The sequence below is a fragment of the Vidua macroura genome, chromosome 1 (genome assembly GCF_024509145.1).
Source record: "Vidua macroura isolate BioBank_ID:100142 chromosome 1, ASM2450914v1, whole genome shotgun sequence".
NCBI lineage: Eukaryota > Metazoa > Chordata > Aves > Passeriformes > Viduidae > Vidua > Vidua macroura.
Window position 1 is genome coordinate 122,789,906 of NC_071571.1, and position 18,539 is coordinate 122,808,444.

Sequence of the window (18,539 nt, forward strand, 5' to 3'; positions counted from 1 at the left end):
TACAGAGGAAGCATTTCCTGATGATGTAAGCCATTGTTCATTATCAAATGCTTTTCAGAAAGGACCTTGCTACACACAGGGAAAATGAAAAAAGCCCTGCGAAACTGTTAGATTTTCTAATTTTGCCTAGAAAAAAAAAAATTAAGAAACTTTGTCTTGAGATTGAAAGAACACATCTGGAGGCAAAAGAAGTTATTTGAAAGCTTTGTTCCTTCTTGCTATGACTCATTTTGCAATAGACTAATTTTGCCTGCGGGGTCCAATTCAGGATGACTTACGGTAATTTTTTTTTTTTTTTTTTTTAATTTTTTTTTTTCCCCAGGCATGTGTTGCTGATGTCCCTGAAATTCATATTGGAAGCACTGGTTTAAAAAAAAAAAAAAAAAAAAAAAAAACAAACAAAACCCAAATAAATATAAAAGGCTAAATCCTGACATGTGACCTTCCCTACTTGCGCATCCATCTTCCTGCGCTTCCTTAGGGGATGCTGCAGACGGCTGTGCAGGCGGTTTCCCCTTCGGAAGGGCTGTCCTCCGAGCAGTGAGGTTGGGGGGAAGACGGGGCTGTCCTCCGCATCCCCCGGGCATCCCCTTCGGGTAATTTCTAAGAGCGGATCAGCGCGGGGCGGGCACGGCCGCCGCTCCGCGCCCGCGCTGCCTCCTGCCCCGCCCGGCGCCGCGGGCCGAGCCGGGCCCAGCTGGGCCGAGCTGGGCCGAGCCGAGCCGAGCCGGGCATGGCGCCGCTGGTGCTGTACCACTGGACGCAGTCCTTCTCCTCGCAGAAGGTGAGGGGTGGGCGGGGGCGCGGGGCCCCGGATCGCAGCCTTCTGCCATGCCCACAGCCCCTGCGCGCCCGCGGCGGTATCGGGGCGGGAGGGATGGGGGATGGAGGATGAGGGATGGAGAATGGAGGGGGGTGGCCGTGGGTGCGCCGAGGCGGGGCCGGGAGAGCGGCCGGGCGGGGATGCTGCTCGGGCGGGGATGCTGCCCGGGCGGGGATGCTGCCCGGGTGACCCCGGCGGTGCCGTTCCAGGTGCGGTTGGCAATAGCCGAGAAGGCGCTGAAGTGCGAGGAGCGCGATGTGAACCTGCCACTGAGCGAGCACAACGAGCCGTGGTTCATGCGCTTGAGTTCCTCTGGAGAAGTACCCGTCCTGATCCATGGGGAAAACATCATTTGTGAGGCAACGCAGATTATTGATTACCTTGAAGCGACGTTTGTAGATGGTAATCGCACAGGCATTTCAGTATGTGGTTCTTCCCCTCACCCTGTCGGCTGCAGCAATGCTGGGGGCAGCTCTGTGTCACTGCAGGACTCTTCGTTCAGGGCAGAATAAAATAAACAGGTTCTCTTAATAGCTAACAGTTTGGGTTGAAAACATGCTCCTCTAAAATGAGCTGAAGGCTTTCCTGCACCTTCACGAGTAAACCTTTATAAGTAAAACCTACCACTGTCCTCCTTAGCCCTTCAGGAAGGATGGAGAGGCCAGAAATGGCAGCAGCACCGTGCTGCACTAACCCTGGTGTGACACTGCCATGAAAAAGAACATACTGAACAGAGCTGCATGACTGCTTTTGTTAAGGAGGTCCAGATTCTCTGTGAGATGAGAAGAAACATGCTTAATTTCAGAATAATCTTCTGTAGTACAATGGAAGTAGAATGAGCAAATTTTTTTGGAGACAAAATGGAATGAAGAGGTAAAAAAGCAGGAAGAGAAGCCTTGGAAGTGATCGTGTGCAGGGTTTTGAAGTTCTTTGTGCCTGTACTGTTAAAAAAAACCCTGAAAAACCAAATACAACCAAAAAACCTGCCTCAATTTTTGAAGGAAATGAAGAGCTGTATTTTGTATAGGTGTGAAGATGGCAGCATTTTGTATTTCAGGGATTTAGCACAATGATTTCTGAGGCATGAAGAAAATTTCATTGTTGAGTGAACATAATTTGTGCTGTCTTTTAGTCAAAAAAGGAGCTGGGGCCCAGGTAGATCAAGGGTAGGGTAAAAACTCATTGATGCGCAGGAATACTTCCAGCTGTGCTTTGTGTAGGATTCCTGTACTGTAGTTTTTACATCATTGCGGGAGCAGAAATGTTTCAGCCCTAACAATTTCCTGGGATCTCAGGTGATCCCAACTGTGAGAGCATTATAGGATTGTATGTCATGGTCACCCATTCCTAGATGTATGTAACAGATCTGAGAGTGGTTTTCTGATTTGAAAGCCTTTTAAATACATGTTTGTGTGAGTTGCTAAATAGGAACTGGAATTAGAAAAAATTTTAAAATGAACTACAAATATACACTTCGCCAAGCTGCAATCACACCATTGAGTTATGCTGGGGAACAAGTGAAGCTTTCTTATCTGTGGCTGTGTCACCTGTCCCAGCTGGACACGACTGAATGAATTTTGGTCAATTATATGATTCTTCTTTTCTTTATTTTTAACTTTGTTTTGCAGAGGAAGTACCAAGATTAATGCCAGAAGAGGGGAGCATGTATTATCCAAGGGTGCAACATTACAGGGAGCTTTTAGACTCCTTGCCTATGGATGCCTACACACACGGCTGCATCCTGCACCCCGAGTTAACAGTGGACTCCATGATTCCAGCCTATGCTACCAGCAGAATCCGTAGTATGTACTGGTAGTATGTAGCTATGAATGTCTGTTACTTAGGTTGCTGCATTACATTAATCTTCTTTCTTAAGTCCACCTTAAACACAAAATACTGAGCACAGTTTATGAATTTTAGTTGCAGTACTTGATGATTTGTGCATATACTTTTTATTGATTGTGTATTCTGTTGGTATTTGAAAATGAGAAAGAGGAAGTGTTATTTTTGAGGTGTCTGTGGAGATAATTTTTGTATCATAGCTACCTTTTAATTGATGCCTTTATGTTTCCTTCAATGTATTACAAAAGATCTAAGTAGTTCTAGGACTAGAACTACTAGAACTACTAGTATCAACTCCTGACAGCAGGGCTAGATGATGAGACCCTTTTTACAATGACATTCTGAGATCCCTGATTTTTTTTTGTCAATGTCAGTGGTTTATATACTTTTGATTTTTTTTTTTTTTTTGGTATGATATTTTAGAATGCTTTGTAAAACAAACTCAAATACAGCAAGTCTTTGAAATGTAATACATCTATACTATTAATAAGTCCATGATATCATAAACAGTGTTATTGTGTTAGCTTGAGAAATCAAATTTCTAACAAAATGTCTTCTCTCCTTAAAATTTTGGGTAAGTCAGTTCTCTTACTAGCCACACTGTTGTGTTGTCAGAAGTGAAGGCAGGCAGCTGATTCTCCATATAGTTGTATGATTGATGTTACTGAAGTAACATAGAATCATGGGGTCATAAAATCACAGAATCATAGAATGGCCTAGGTTGGAAGGGACCTTAAAGATCATGCAGTTTCAATGTCCCTGCTGTAGGCAGGGACACCTTCCACTAGACCAGGCTGTTCCAAGCCCTATCCAGCCTGGCTTTGGATACTTCCAGGAATAGGGAGTCCACAGCTTCTCTGGGCAATCTTTTTCAGACCCTCACCACCCTCAAAGAAAAGAATTTCTTCTTCATCTCTAATCTAAATCTACCTCCAGTTTAAAGCCACTCCCCCTTGTTCAAGAACATGAATAATTTTCTTACATCAGTGCATTGTCTGGTTTTGTGGTTTTTTTTTTTCCTAAATATGGATGCTAACTGTTTATTGAACAATTGTGTTTTACTCATAGGCATTGTGGATAGTTTTTCTGTTTTCACATGGTAATACTCAGCGCTTTTATTACAGTTCACTTTACAACATTGTCTTCTACTTTTCTTGCTGTATGTATTCTTCTGCTCCAGCTTCTAGTTAGTATAAATTGTTCTCAATTTGCACATGTTCATACTGGCAGAGGTAATGTTATTGCTCATCTAAATTGGGATGGTTTCTTATCTTTTCAAGCATAAAGCATGGCCTACATTTTTTGATTTGAAGCATTTTTTTGAAAAGCCTGTGGATGTTTCTTAGCAATTCCTTTGCATGTTCAAACTTCTCCTGGTTGGAGATGGTTTCATTTTCAGCTTGAAACACCATTTTTTTCAGACTGCTAGATATTATGAGCCAGCATGAGCCAGTTGTGTATTATGTTTATGCATACCGAATCCAAGTAAGTAATTAATTGCATACATAAAATTTTAGTTGTATGAGTATATCCTTCAATTTCTTCACACACTATATTGAAGGATGGCTTTCACAGTCATGATGAAATGAATATATAAAAAAGTGAGTTTGTTATTCTCTAGAAAGAATTTTTATCAGTTTAATTTATCAGACTTAATTGTAACCAAACTTTATTATCAAGTACAAGTAAGAGGTGATTCATGCTCTATAATTATTCTTTTGTTCTTGTTTTATGATTAGAAATACTTATTTTAGAAGACTTATAAATCACTGTCTTTTGGTATTCTAGGTTTATAAGTATGGCATTTTCAAGCAAAGCCCCATTTTAAGGAAAAGACTATACACGCATAGTAGAAATCAGTAAAATAAATTTTTCACATCATTCTGTCTTTAAATCATGTAATGAATGTGCTTCTAGGACATGCACACAGTTCTTAAAGAACATTTTCAAAAGGATCACAGACTCTGGCATCAGATTTTAGCTAAATGAAAACACCTTGGCTCCATATTCTGTGGCGTTTAGGCTTTTGCTGTGAAATTATGCCTCTGACCTACAGTGACAAAAAATCCTAGTGTGGACCTACCAGCACTGTCACATTGCAAACTGATGAGCTGAAGGTGTGGTAGGTCAATTTAAAAGCAATCAAATTTTCCAAAATGTGATGTATTTAAATCCTAACCTGGTGCAGATGCTGTATTGAAGCAGCACTTCCTTGGTATGATATTGTACACAGGCGATCGATCAGTTCCTGTGGGTTGCATTATGAGTATATCTGGATATCTAATATTTGTCATTCCTTTTTTTGTTTGCTTTGTGTTTTTTTTTTCTTTTTTTAAAATCTTTTTTAATTAGGCCAAATAAGTAACACAGAATCAGAATTGAAGAAACTTGCAGAAGAAAATCCAGATCTTCAAGATGCCTATATAGCAAAACAGAAGCGCCTTAAGGTAAAGAAACCCCTTTGTATGGGCCCCTTTATTATGAGCTTGTTAGTGTTAGATTTTTTGGTCACAATATAAACATTTGTTTCACTTGTCATTACCAGTAATGTCATGCAGTGGTTTAACCCTTCAAGGCATGAAACAGTCTGTCCTCAGATCAGCTACACACTTCAAGTGTGTGCTGAAGTACTGGACTGGTCCCCCTGACTTCAAAGGTAAGTACACATCAGTGCTGGTGTTGGGCTGTTGAGCACCCTGCAGGGGTAGGCAAACTTTAATATCTGGCATCTCTAAAGTTTTCTTCTGTTTTCTGAATGGTCACCAGTATCCATGTAGTATCTATCTGACTATGTGGAGAAAATAATCACATTTTATGAACAAACACTGTAGTACCCTAAGTATAAGCTTCTCTGATAAAAGTATAAACTCTGTATGATGATTAAATAACTAACCTGTATGTCTATTTAGTCTAAACTGCTGGATCATGATAATATAAAATACCTAAAGAAAATACTGGATGAACTGGAAAAAGTTTTGGATCAGGTTGAGACTGAATTGCAGCGGCGAAATGAGGAAACACCAGGTAAGGAATTTTTCTTGCTAGATCTTGTTAATATTTCTGTTTGAGGATACTGAGTAAACTTGTTGACAGCACCATTCTAAAGCAATTTTTAATGTGTCGGATTTGATACTTTTAGTGTATATTGATCTATACATTACAGAAGGGATCAATACTGTTTTAAATACTAGCTTACTTTACTGTTCCAGTCAGAGAGTTCTCACTGTTTCATGAGAGTGCTTGATCACATTTTCAGCAAAATGAGTATAATTAGCTGCACAATTTTTTAGTACTTTTAGCAACAAAATCAGAAAAAAGATTAACTACAGAATGTTGATGTTATAGGTGTAGGCTTCAGTTCACTATAATGAACACAACCTTAATGTTTAACACAGGTTTATTATAATCTTGTGCAGATACTTTGCTGATATTTGTGGTATATGCAGAATAAGCAATCTGAATAATTGCTCTAATCATTAGGCAGCCCTCTTTCCTCACCTTCTTGAAAAGCAGTCCTGTTACCTGCCTCCACTCAAATGAAAGTCAAATTTTTCACAGAATCACAGAATCATCAATGTTCAAAGAGACTTTCAAGATGATCTAGCCTGACTATCAACGCAGCACCATCATAACCACACCTAAACCATATCCTGCTGTCTGCTGCCCTGGGCAACATATTCCAATGCCTGACCACTCTTTCAGTAAAAAACATTTCTAATATCTAATCTGAACCTCGTCTGGCACAACTTAGGGCCATTTCCTCTTATCCTGTTAGAAAGGACTGGCCCAAATACTGAGCCCTGGGGAACCCCACTAGTGACCAGCCATCAACTGCATGTAACTTCATTCACCACCACTCCCTGGACATCCAGCCAGATTTTCACTCAATGAAGAATGTACCCACCCAGCCAGTTTACCCAGGAGAATGCTCTAGGAGACAGGTCAAAAGCTTTACAGATGTCTAGATAATATCCACAGTCTTTCCCTCATCCAGTAAGCATGTCATTGGTTGCGTAAGAAATTCAGGTTGGCCAAACAAGACCTGCCTTTGTAAACTCATGCTGGCTGGGCCTGTTTCCCTGGTTGTCCTGCACATGCCACATAGTGACACTCAGGACAATCTGCTCCATGACATTTCCCAGTACCAAGGTCAGGATGACAGGTCTGTAGTTTCCTGGATCCTCCTTCTGACCCTTCTAGTAGATGGGTATTACATTTGCTAAGTTGCAGGCAACAGACTTCTGTGGTTAACCAGGATTGCTGGTAAATGATTGAAGTAATTGGCAAGTTTTTGGCAGCTCCCTTCTTACTCTTGGGCACATCCCATCTTTATCCATAGACTTGTGGGTATCTAACTGGCAAAACAGGTCACTAACCATTTTCTCCTGGGTTGTAGGGGCTTCACTCAGCTCCCTATCACCATCTTCCAGCTCTGAGAGCTGGATATCCTGAGAACCACGGGTTTTAGTGTTAAAGACTGAGGCAAAGAAGGCATTAAGTACTTCAGCCTTTCCCTCATCCCTCACTATGTTTTCCCTTTCATCCAGCAAAGGGTTGACACTCCTTAGCCCTCTTTTTGCTGCCAATGTATTTACTAAAACCATTTTTGTTGTCTTTAACTGCAGCACCCAAATTAAGTTCAAGTCTTGCTTTCTTTCTAATTTTCTCCTGGAAAACCTCATGACATCCTTGTAGCACTCCACTCCTGCCAGAGGTGAGACACAGTCCTTTTTACCCTGAGTTCCAGCCTAAATTCCTTGTTTAACCAGGCTGGTCTTTTTCCCTGACAGCATATGGGGACAACCTGTTGCTGTACCCTTAAGAATTCCTCCTAAAATCTTGCCCATCCTTCCTGTACTACTTTGCCTTTCAGGACTGACTCCCAATGAACTCTGTCAATCAGTCTCCTGAGCAGTCCAAAGTCTGCCTGGCAGAGGTCCAAGGTGACAGTTCTGCTGGTGCCTTTCCTTATTCCACCCAGAACTGAAAACTCCATCATTTCATGGTTGCTATGCTCAAGATGGCCACTGACCACCACATCACCCATGAGTCCTTCTCCAGTTGAGAGTAAGTTTTCTTCCACACACTCCAGGAATCTCCTAGACTGCTCCTTTCCACTGTGTTGTATTTTCAGCAGGCATCTGGCAGGCTGAAGTCCCCCATAAGTACAAGGGCTGGAAATTGAGAAACTTCTGCCAGCCTCCTGTAGAATGCATCATCTGCCTCTCTGTGGTGGCTAGCAGGTCTGTAACACACTCCTACAAGGACATCTGCAATGCTGACCTTCCCCCTGATCTATACCCACAGGCACTTAACCATGTCAGCATCCTAAATTCTGTTTAAATGGAATTAGCCTTCTGCTCATTCACCGTGTGGTTCAGCTCCCAGTGATGCTAATAGGAGTCCTTCCCCTGACTTCACTGGGAACTGCATGAAGCATCAGTCAATATCAGCTGCATCTGCTCAAATCAATAACTTTTTGCATTTAGCTCTATAAATAGCTGTTGTAATAATTACTGGTTACTATCACAACTGTAGGTTTGAACCAGCAGTTGAAAATCTAGATTAAATTTTCTACTGACTCAATAGTGAAAGAATCACAGATTCTTCTTTATTTTAATTCATAAAGGATGGAAGGATTTTGTTCAGCAAATTATGTCTGCCACCATTTCCAGCAACCCCTTTCCTTTCTCTGCTAAGTAGCCTTTCCAAGGGGTCAACTGATACAGTATTGATGAGCTTATGAAAGCTTCTGGGATCGCAAGATTTTGTGAAACATGGGACTATTGCTTCTTGGAATTTTGTCTGAGGTATTCCTACTTTGGAGGTTTGTGATCTGTACTTCTCCAGGTCCTGGTAAAACTCAGAGCTCCTGCTTCTCTTGCAATTGCTTGAATCCCTCAACTACTACTACCACTGCAGGCATCTTTCTTTCACACAGGATAGATTCTTAGGTCTTTTCCATCATCTTATTTAATGCACTGGATGAATTCCCAGGTATCCTTTCAGCAACCCAGGATACACTCCTTTTCTACAGAAGCCTTTCTTCCAGACCTATATAACCAGTCAAAATGGACTGGTACCAGCTTTGTGCCAAACTGTTGGTTTTCTCTGGTGGAAAATGTGTTGGAAAGAAGACTGCAAAATTTCTCTGTTTCCAGAGAGGTGCTGCTGAGTGTTCGTGCCAGCATTTTTCCATGCCTGCTGTGTGGGATGAACTGCAGAAGTTACAAATGAGACAAGAACAGCATAGTCCTCCCTATTCAAGATCTAGGCTAGAGCAGAGTACTTATGCTGGCAACTATGATAGCTGTGCTGGCTGTCAGGTTTCATATCCTGGGTTTCAAAAGCTCTTGGTATAGTCAGTACATGTCAGCCCTTTCAGGTGGTGGTGGTTCAGATTGCTGACAGTGAATTGTGGCGCTGTCTGGCAGTGCCTGCTCTGAGCCATCCCAGGAAGATTGACCTCTTTCCTTTGACTGGGGAGAGTACCTGGGGTCTTCATCTGTGCTCCTGACTAGGGGTGAGCAGTGTGAATATTTGTCCTTTCTCAAACATCTCAGTGTAAAACTCCCATAATTTGGGGTCTAAGAGACACAAAAGAGGGACAGGTAGACAAATTCTGTCATCTCAATGGGCTGATATGTTTGGAGCAAGTCAGTCATTTGATCCATTTCTTTTTGGCTTGAAAGCCTTCAACAAGTTAGCTGGAGTTAGTTCCTGAGTGAATGCCATAGAGCTGAGTGACACAGGCAAGATGATAAATTCTTCAGACAAGTGGTAGCTTTTCAGTAAAAGCTAAACTGCTTTCCTCCTTTCCAATCCTGTTTAATTTAATCCAGATTTGAGAAATCTAGTTGAGGAAAATAAGTGTTTACTGTGGGTTTTAATTTATGATCCTGGAATGGGGATCTTTTTTTCCTTACCAAATGTAGGCCAGGCTGCTGAGGCTAAGACTTTACAAGATCATGCAAAGAGTGGACAGGGATTAGGAAAATGTTTATTGATTAAAGTCATATTTTAGCTGAAGTGTTGTTGCTCTTTATTAGATGGTACTTTGAAGTAGCACTAAACAAAATGTGCTTATTAGTATGCTTTATGTTTTATCTCTGCTTAGAAGACGGAAATCAGCCTTGGCTCTGTGGTGATTTCTTCAGTCTGGCAGATGTGTCACTTGCTGTCACATTACATCGCCTGAAGTTTCTGGGATTAGCAAGAAGAAACTGGGGAAATGGAAAGCGGCCCAACCTGGAAGCTTATTATGAGCGTGTCGTGAAGAGAAAAGCATTTTACAAAGTTTTGGGACACGTCAACAATATATTAATCTCAGCTGTCCTGCCAACAGCATTCCGTGTGGCCAAGAAAAGGGCTCCCAGGGTTCTTGGCACCACCCTGCTGGTCAGCATGCTGGCAGGGGTGGGCTATCTCGCTTTCCTGTGTCTTCGGAAGAGATTTGCCAACATGGTGCTATCGATTAGAACCAGGCAAAATTATTTTTAGACCTTGTCTGTCCCTGGTGGTGAGTGGAGGGCATCTCTGCCCCCCAGGAAAATATCTTCAATAAAATATAAGTGTAGAAGAACGATTATGTCTGTGAATTAGAACATTGCCACAGAGTAATCATCTCCTGCTGCTGTTTAATTGGGTTGGCAATGCTGAGATATTTTTCAAAAATATGTGTTGGGGGGATGACAAAGGAAAGAAGAGATGAACTTTTCAGCCAAGGGCCTATAACTGTGACAGTGCTTCATTAAAGTGGTTATTGTCTCCTTTACCCAGTAGCTGACCTAATTAAAATGCTTTTATTTAATAGATATGCAGCAATGTGACAGCTTTTCACTGTAGATGAAATGCATTATTGTGCAGAAACCAGCATTGTTAAAATACTGAAAATAGCTCTTACTTTAAATGCTCAGAGTAAGATTTAATTGGAACATTGTGCCTGTTGTGTACAAGACCAAGTTTCTCTGTACTGATTATTGTCTGTTGATTTGCAGTTGGACCTTTAGGAATGTGTTAAAAAATAATCTTGTGAAGCCACTTTTGTAAGTGTATGTTCATGCAGCAGTACAGGAAAAGACCTGAAACAGGTAAGAACATCAGTGATTTATGTACCACACAAGTGAAATTCTCCAGAGGCATCACTGGACAACAGATACTAGAATTTTGCTGAAATACAAATGGGAGCAAAACACCTGACACCTGTCTTTTAAAAGCCTTTCAGGTTCAGCCTCAAACTCTGGCAGAATCAAATCAAACTATCTTGGTGCACATTTGCTGCTTTTTTTGGGGTGGCTTGATACAGTTGCCTCTGTGTGAGTGTCCCGTGTACCCTTTTGTGTTTCACTCTGAGCACTGGCTATTTTTGCACACTTCTTGGCAACATTAGCAATTGCACGTGTCTCTATAAAATGCTTGCTCACAACGTGCCACAGCCAACTAGAAAACATATGCAGAGCAATGCCTTTTTGTATAACTAATTAAAAATAGTTCACTATTCTATCAGTCTGGTTAGGTAGCCTAGATTGAAGGTAAAGCTGTAATTTAGTAATCCATTTACTTATGGATAGGGGTTGTGTTGATGGTAAGTGACAAACACAGAAAGTTTGGAGACAATTTGTACTGCTGATTTTTTGCAAAACTGCCCTCTTGTAGCATGCAGGAAAGGTGTAGAAAAACAATTTGATTACTTCCTACTACTCAACAGATGCTGTGAGTTTTATTCGTTTTGAACTGATCTCCCCTTTCAACAAGAAATGTACATTTACCTGAAAGTAGACTTTGAATCATTTTGCAGCAAAAAAAAGCATTTGGAAGGGCTGGAAATTCTTATGACAGTTTAGTAAGACTTTTGTATGCTTGATGAATGTTCAAAAGCCTCAGAGTTTTGTTTACAAGTCGTACATAGATGCAACAAACAAAGCATATCTTTAAGTGTTTGCCTATCAACAAACAGTGCTAACAGACCTAAGTACCTTTTTGGTCCAGTGCTGGTGGCTGTGGTCTCCCTGCACAATTGCATTTAGGTGTCAAGAAAATAATCTCAAGTTTGCTGGAGAGAACTGAGGCAGTTTCTGTCTGGACAGTCTCACCTTCTAACACATATCAATATAGATAAAATTATTGGATACTCCTGCTCATTATTTAATATTGTGCTAGTTGTCTAGCAAAAGTAGACCTAAATCTCATTACTCCTTTTCAGTAATAAGAAACATCTTACCTAGGAAACAATGTGCTTTTTTATTTGTAAAAAAGACAGTTTTATATAATTCTATTTCATGATCCAGTGGTTCTCAAGAACTTGTTGAATTAAATGTCTCTATTTGGAAAAGCTTTATTATCTCTAGAGTGGGTTTAATCCAACAATGCTATTAATGTACTGGCAGTTTTAACTGAGTTTGTTGTTTGTGTGTTGCAGTTCATCTGCATTTACTTGTAGCTATCAAATTCCACTAAGTAAATAAACACAGAGTACGACCTGTAACTTAATTCTTCCCTGGCATGTATTTCTGTCAGACCACCTGTAAAATGTAATTTGATCAAGTCACAGTAAAATTAAATATATATGACTTAGCCTTCTTTAGAGTGAAGTGACCACCAGATGTCAGTGGACCTCCAGGACTCTGCTCTGGCATGCCTCTGAGGCAGGAAAACTCTACTTTTCACAGAGTAAAAGTTTGTCATCTCAGTATAAGAGGGTTGTGAGCACCCTCATCGCCCTAGCATTCTCTCCAGAGCTCTGGAAACAACTGCGTGGTTCTACCACAGGTTTGTTCTCTGACACCTGCCACTTATGCTTGTGTAGTTTCTATACTGGATAAATGAGAGGCCAAAATTAAAATAATATTTCACATAAAAATGAATGTTACTGAACAGCAATTAAACTTGCCATCTGCAAGAATGAGCATGGATAAAACTTTTACTGCAGAAAAGTTTGGATCCCTGGTTTGATTCATGTCTGTTAGTTCAACTGTTCAGTATCCTACTTATTTTCTGTTAGTTCAACTGTTCAGTATCCTACTTATTTTCATTGCCCTGAAGTACTCTGTGCATTGATTTCTGTACAGGTGGCAGCAAAAGGCTTATCCATGATTAAATTCCTCAAAATAGGATGAGATTTAGAAGCACACATGCTGCATTTGGCTCTTTGTGCAGGATAGCTTTTGTGCTTGTGAAGTTTCTTTTCAACCTGGCTTATTTTCTTTCTGGTAGCTCTGTATACTATTTTCATTGGTTACTGAAGCAATCTTCTATTTTTCATTTACTCTTTACTCTCATATCATGCATCAGGTGTATTTCATATCTTTATGTGGGACCTGCATAATAATAATCAATTCTAAGACTACTTTCTAATCTGGTTTATATGTTCTATGTCAGTGAAACAAAGCATATTTGAGAATTACACAGTATTGCTGTAAGGACTCTGATGCTATTCAAGGAGAGAAGCCCTGGAACACTTTTTAAGCCAGTTTAAAAATTGCCTTGGATATATATGGAAACAGCAGTAACAGTGCTGTTTCTTTGGTTGTCTGTCTGAGCTGTATATGTATGAGGTCCAACAGAAGCTGCTCGATAAAGTAAAAAAATATAAGTAAAAAAATAAGGAGGGCAAGCAGGTTTTTACTTTCTATTAATCCATTAAAAAAAATCCAACCCCACCACACTTCTGAGTGTGTTCCTGATTCATTGTTGAGCTGCAGCAGCTGGGGCTTCTTTCTGTAAGGTACATGACAAGCACATAATCTGTGTTCACACTGATGTCCTTGGTGAGACTAAATGTGTATTAGTCTGGCCATAAACTGAGACCCCCCTTTTTTTTTTCTTGCACTGTAGGAGTCTGTATTGGGCCTCCTTCCTTGTTAAGCAGATGAATAAATAATAGTACGTGAGGCTTGCGTGCGTTGCCTCTCAGTATCTTGAAAGTCAGGGAAGCTGCTAGGATAAGTAGACAGCTGGTAGGATTTGAGTTTTAGGAGATTATGACACCTGTAGTCTGTGCACCAACTTTGAAGTAGCCTTATGATTTAGCATTAATCAGAAGTGTGCACAGAGCTCTTGCAGTGGAAAGCCTATGTCTAAACAGACAAGAGGCAAGAGTGAATACAAAGGTAAGTACAGTAAATATAAATTCCTTTTCCAGATTCACAAAGCCATACATCCACTTTTGCATGTCACATTTTTAAAGGCATTTTTTACTTAAGTCTGAATTTTATAGGAGCAAGGAGCTACTAAGATTTAGAGAGCAGACTGTCATGCCCTAATGTATGAGGATTAGAGAGAGCAGCAAATGGAAAAAGGTGAAAAGTAGTGGTCTAGCTATCTGGAACACACTGTGCTCTGCAATATGGTGTATGACAGATTATTGTTTGCTGAGGCCTCCTTATTATCTCTCTGTTTAGCCGATGTTAGACAGAGGTGTAAGGTTGTGCTTAGGCAATTTATAAGATGTACTGAAGAAGTCAAAAGCATGTAGAAAAATCCCAAAGAAAACATCCTGGGTTTTGTTGCCTCTTTTCTTTATAAAGAAAGTTTTAGTTTTGGTGCAGTACCAAGTCATAAAGTCAAGCACTCAAAACTCAGGAAATTCCAGAAGCCAGAGTTCTTACAATACTGTTAACTCGCTCATACAATACTTCAATAGCCTTTTTATTTCTGTTTTCCTTTCTAAGTTACAATCATGGTGCTTAATTTAATGTGAAGTTAAAATTGTTGCACCATAAAATAGTTAGGCGATGGATAAGCTTAGTGTTGTGGGAAGAATCTGTTGGAATTTGCAGAGCTGAAGGTCTAACTCTTTCTGTGCTTTACATCAGCTTTAGTATTTACTATAGTTTTACACACTCATAAATAATTATATAAAAGTGTATTGTGTAAACTAACACATAATAGCATAAATCAGTATGAATCTACTTGATACATACTAATATATATTGATATTCTATATACATATACACCATAGTATCCCTATTTATCCCTTTCATATTTCATTTGGTAAAAACAGCTAATTGACAGTTATGTATTTTACTGTATTACTGGCCTTTATAAAATAAATTTGCATTTAAATTATGAAAATGTCATGTAATTGTAGCATCATACAAAGTTTTGTGTTGGAAGGGACTTTAAGGAGCATCTAGTTCCAACTCCCCTGCCATGAGGAGATGTGTTCCTTTTTCCTAATTTACTCTTATAGCATTATAAGGGTATTTGAAAACATTGGTTACATCATGACTGTAGGGACTTGAGAATATACACAAATGTACTTGGTGCTTCATTTTAGCTGAGCATCCAGATCAGAATCTGAATGCTACTGCATTTGGACTGAATAGAAAGCTTTAGCTTTTGCCATCCTGAAAATTGCTTATTCAAGGCTTGTTTCAGAAAGGTTACCTGACTTCAAGCATTTAAGTAGATGATGCCTGTGTTTCTGTAAGCAGCAGAAAACAGAGCATTCATAGGGCCAGACCAGATGTGAGGGACCACTGGTTCTGTCACCTGCTGGCTGAGACATTCACCTTACAGAAAGTGGAGTCCTTCTCCCCCACTTTGTAATGAAACAGGTGAAACTCAGCAGCAGAGACAAGAACTCCTCCCTCATTGATACAGGCCCTGTGCAGTAGGTTGCAGAGTCAAGCTCCTTCTTTGTCAGCACAAATCACATCTACCTTTACAGAAATCAGAGGCCATTCCTTTGACAAAAGGTAGTTTGGACATGTGGAGGCTGAGACTGTCAGTCACCTAGCAACTTGATGGAGAACAGGGCCTGCCACACTGCTTCCTCTGCCAGCTATGTTTAAAAGCTAGCAGAAGTTGGCAAATGTCAAGCTCTTTGAAGAGATGTCTTTAGGTGCAAAACAAAGGTTTGGGGACAGGAAGGAATTCCAGACTCTGGAGCCTAAACAAAACCAAGGAAAAACTGTCCAGAGAAGTTCCATACTGTAACTTGTGGTCCGAGCTCTGTGTGGCTTTCCTGCAGGTGGAGAGAGGCTTTTGGATTGCTGCTTCTGGGGACATATTGTTGTAACTCACTTCAACTATTTAACTGTAATCAATGAAAGGAAGAAGAAATATCTGTCTCTGATGAATACATGGTGAAGCCAGCTTCCTGATACAGATATTTAAGTTGGATCACTGTTCAGACAGGTACTGTGAAAGCACATGTTTTGAACTATGTAACTCTCCTCAAACACCTTTACACAAGCCTAGACACCAAACTAGAAAAATTCAAATTAGAGGTCTGGATTGCACCCTAGAGTCAGAGGCAGTAAAAATAGAAAGACCTATTGTTTGAATTTTTAGGTCTTCAAACAGAAATACTTGCAGAGACAAAGATCTCACAGGATGTCTGTGCCAGATGCTCTTTGTCCAAATTTTGTACCTTAAGAAACTGTTCACCCTTCTATTGTCCTGAATTAAAGACAGGCCTAAAATACAGAGTCCACTAAAATTTACAGAGGAAACAAAATTGGCTGATGTTGCAGTAATGGAGGTATCAAGATTTCAGTTTCTAACAGAGAGCCAAATTCGGATCTGGAATGAGTCATTGCTATGAAAAATGTAGTGGTGCATCTACTTACATGGGATCTGAATTTGATTTTTAAGTCGTTATGCCATAAATCACATTTTACAACTTTGCCTTGACAAGTTTTGTTTTAATCAACTTATTTGTTACAGAGACAATGAAAGCTGCAAGGTATCTTTCTGAAACAAAGGAAATATGCATAACTTAAGCTTTTAAAAGCTGTATAAGCTTTTAATATGGGCAGTATATACTGAATCAAAATTTTTGGAATATGGAGTTATTTTTGGAATAAAGAATTCTTTTAAAACAAGTCCAAGAATGTATGTTTAGGACTGATTCCAGAACAGCATCATAAATTTTTTATTCTTTGGATTTGAAAGAGAACCAAAAATCTATAGCTGACTTAATTTTTCTGTTGTTAACTGCCAATTGTAACTGTGATACAAGGAAGCTCCAGTAAATAAAAAGATAACAGATTTCTCTTTCTTGTATGCATATATATATATATATGCAAAAAACAACTGTGCTTATTTAATTTTCTTAGGTGAAGCATAATGGATAAGAGTTCTGCCTCTTGTGTGTTATAAGAAATGAACAGTGTCTTTTTCGTGCAAAGTAAGAGATGGAAATATTCCCAAAGTGGTTGGCAGAACAACAACATTGGCAACATTGGCTGAGACTGCAGTTCCACACCCACAGCAACCCACAGAAGTGGAAGTCCAGCAGCAACTGAAAGAGGCTTATTGCAATCCAACAGCCTTCTGTGACAAGTGGGAGGAGAAGCAAACCAAGCTTCAAACCTAATGCAAGAAGTGGCTGTGATTGAAGTCAGAAGTCCCTTAAGCTGGTTGCAGATAGATGCCAAATGTGTTCCTAGCATCTCTTACTTGGAATGAGAGAATACCTTGGTGTTTACACATTATCAATGACTGTACCTGTACTGTCAATCCAGGAGTAATGTATTGGAGAAAACTTACACATTGAGTTCTGGAATCAGGAAAAAATTTTGTTTAAATTTGGATAGAAAATTAATTGAAGATGTATTTGTGAAGAAAACCTTATTCATACTCTGCTCTCAGCAAGAATTAATTCTGAAATGTGGTCTTTAGCCTCACACTTCATACTGATATACTTCAGCACCATGATGTTATGGGAGAGAAAAGAGACAGGGAAGGTAGTAATGGAAACTCAGAAAGGACTTCTTGGTGGGAGGAGGGAATATATATATATAAATATAGATATATTTATATATAGATTTATATAAATTTTTATATAGAAATATAAATGGGATATTATATTAACATATACTGATACCCTAAGGTTTATGCTTCATTTGGTTTTGTTAGTTTGGCTTTTAATTAAAAAATAAACCCAAACATGATAAAGTGCAAAACTGCAATGTGTGCATTGCTGTTGAGAGGGAAATGCAATCACAAGATGTTGCTTGTTGATGGAGTAGAGGAGTAGAGACTTTGCTTTCTGTGCATGAGAGTTTATCTGAACACCTCTGCTGGGGATGAAATACGTGAGGAGACAAGCATTATTATTACATGGTTCATTGGCTTATTCAATAATGATTCTGTTTAACAAGAGATTCTGTACTTCAGTCACAGCTGAAAACACTAATTCAAGATAGCAGTAATTTCCCTGCTTGCCTCCATTAACAATTTATTAGGTATTACCAAATTTTATGTTTTTTCATGTATTATAATTAATCTCACCACACAACCTTGCCTTAAAAGTAGTTTTATTCTCCTACACTGCAGTCCTTCATCTCATGTTTGTTTGTACAGGACTGGTTCTAATCTGGGCTGTTTGCTGTATAACCTGCAGTTCCCCAGCTCCTGCTGGCTGTGGGCACTTTGTGTAATGTTTCAGCCTAGAATCATAGAATCGTTTAGGTTGGAAAAGACCTTTAAGATCATCAAGTCCAACTGTTAAACCAGCACTGCCAAGTCCACCATTAGGCCATGTCCCTCAGTTTAACACCTACGCATATTTAAATACTCCCAGGGATGGTGACTCAACTGCTTCCCTGGGTGTTCTGCTCCAGTGCTTGACTATTCCTTCCATGAAGAAGTTTTTCCCAATAGCCCAAGAAGGTCCCCTAGTGCAACTTGAGGCCATTTTCTCTTGTCCTATCACTTATTACTTGGGAGAAGAGACTGCCCCCCACCTTGCTTTGTTACCACTTCCTTTCAGGTAGTTGCAGGACCTCCCTGAAACTCCTCTTCTCCAGGCTAAAAAACCACAGCTGCTCCTCATAAGACTTGTCCTCCAGACCCTCCACCAGCTTGATTGCCCTTCTCTGGACATACTCCAGCACCTCAATGCCTTTCTTGTAGTGAGGGACCC

The 18,539-nt window shown here is 39.9% G+C and overlaps 1 protein-coding gene across 2 annotated transcripts; it reads left to right on the forward strand.

Annotated features, from left to right (window-relative positions):
• Positions 1 to 453: 453 nt before the first annotated feature.
• Positions 454 to 17,577, forward strand: GDAP1 (ganglioside induced differentiation associated protein 1). Of its 2 annotated transcripts, XR_008440160.1 has the most exons (8): positions 454 to 784; positions 1,033 to 1,225; positions 2,452 to 2,625; positions 5,018 to 5,112; positions 5,575 to 5,689; positions 9,783 to 10,755; positions 15,639 to 15,805; positions 16,729 to 17,577. XR_008440160.1 is itself a non-coding variant. In XM_053995688.1 (6 exons), exons 1-6 carry the CDS (start codon positions 734 to 736, stop codon positions 10,163 to 10,165), a joined length of 1,011 nt encoding a protein of 336 aa, XP_053851663.1. In that variant the 5' UTR covers positions 454 to 733; the 3' UTR covers positions 10,166 to 12,238. The 2 variants fall into 2 exon arrangements, 1 of the variants encoding a protein (XP_053851663.1); XM_053995688.1 differs by lacking the exons at positions 15,639 to 15,805; positions 16,729 to 17,577 and having other exon boundaries at positions 9,783 to 12,238.
• Positions 17,578 to 18,539: the final 962 nt, after the last annotated feature.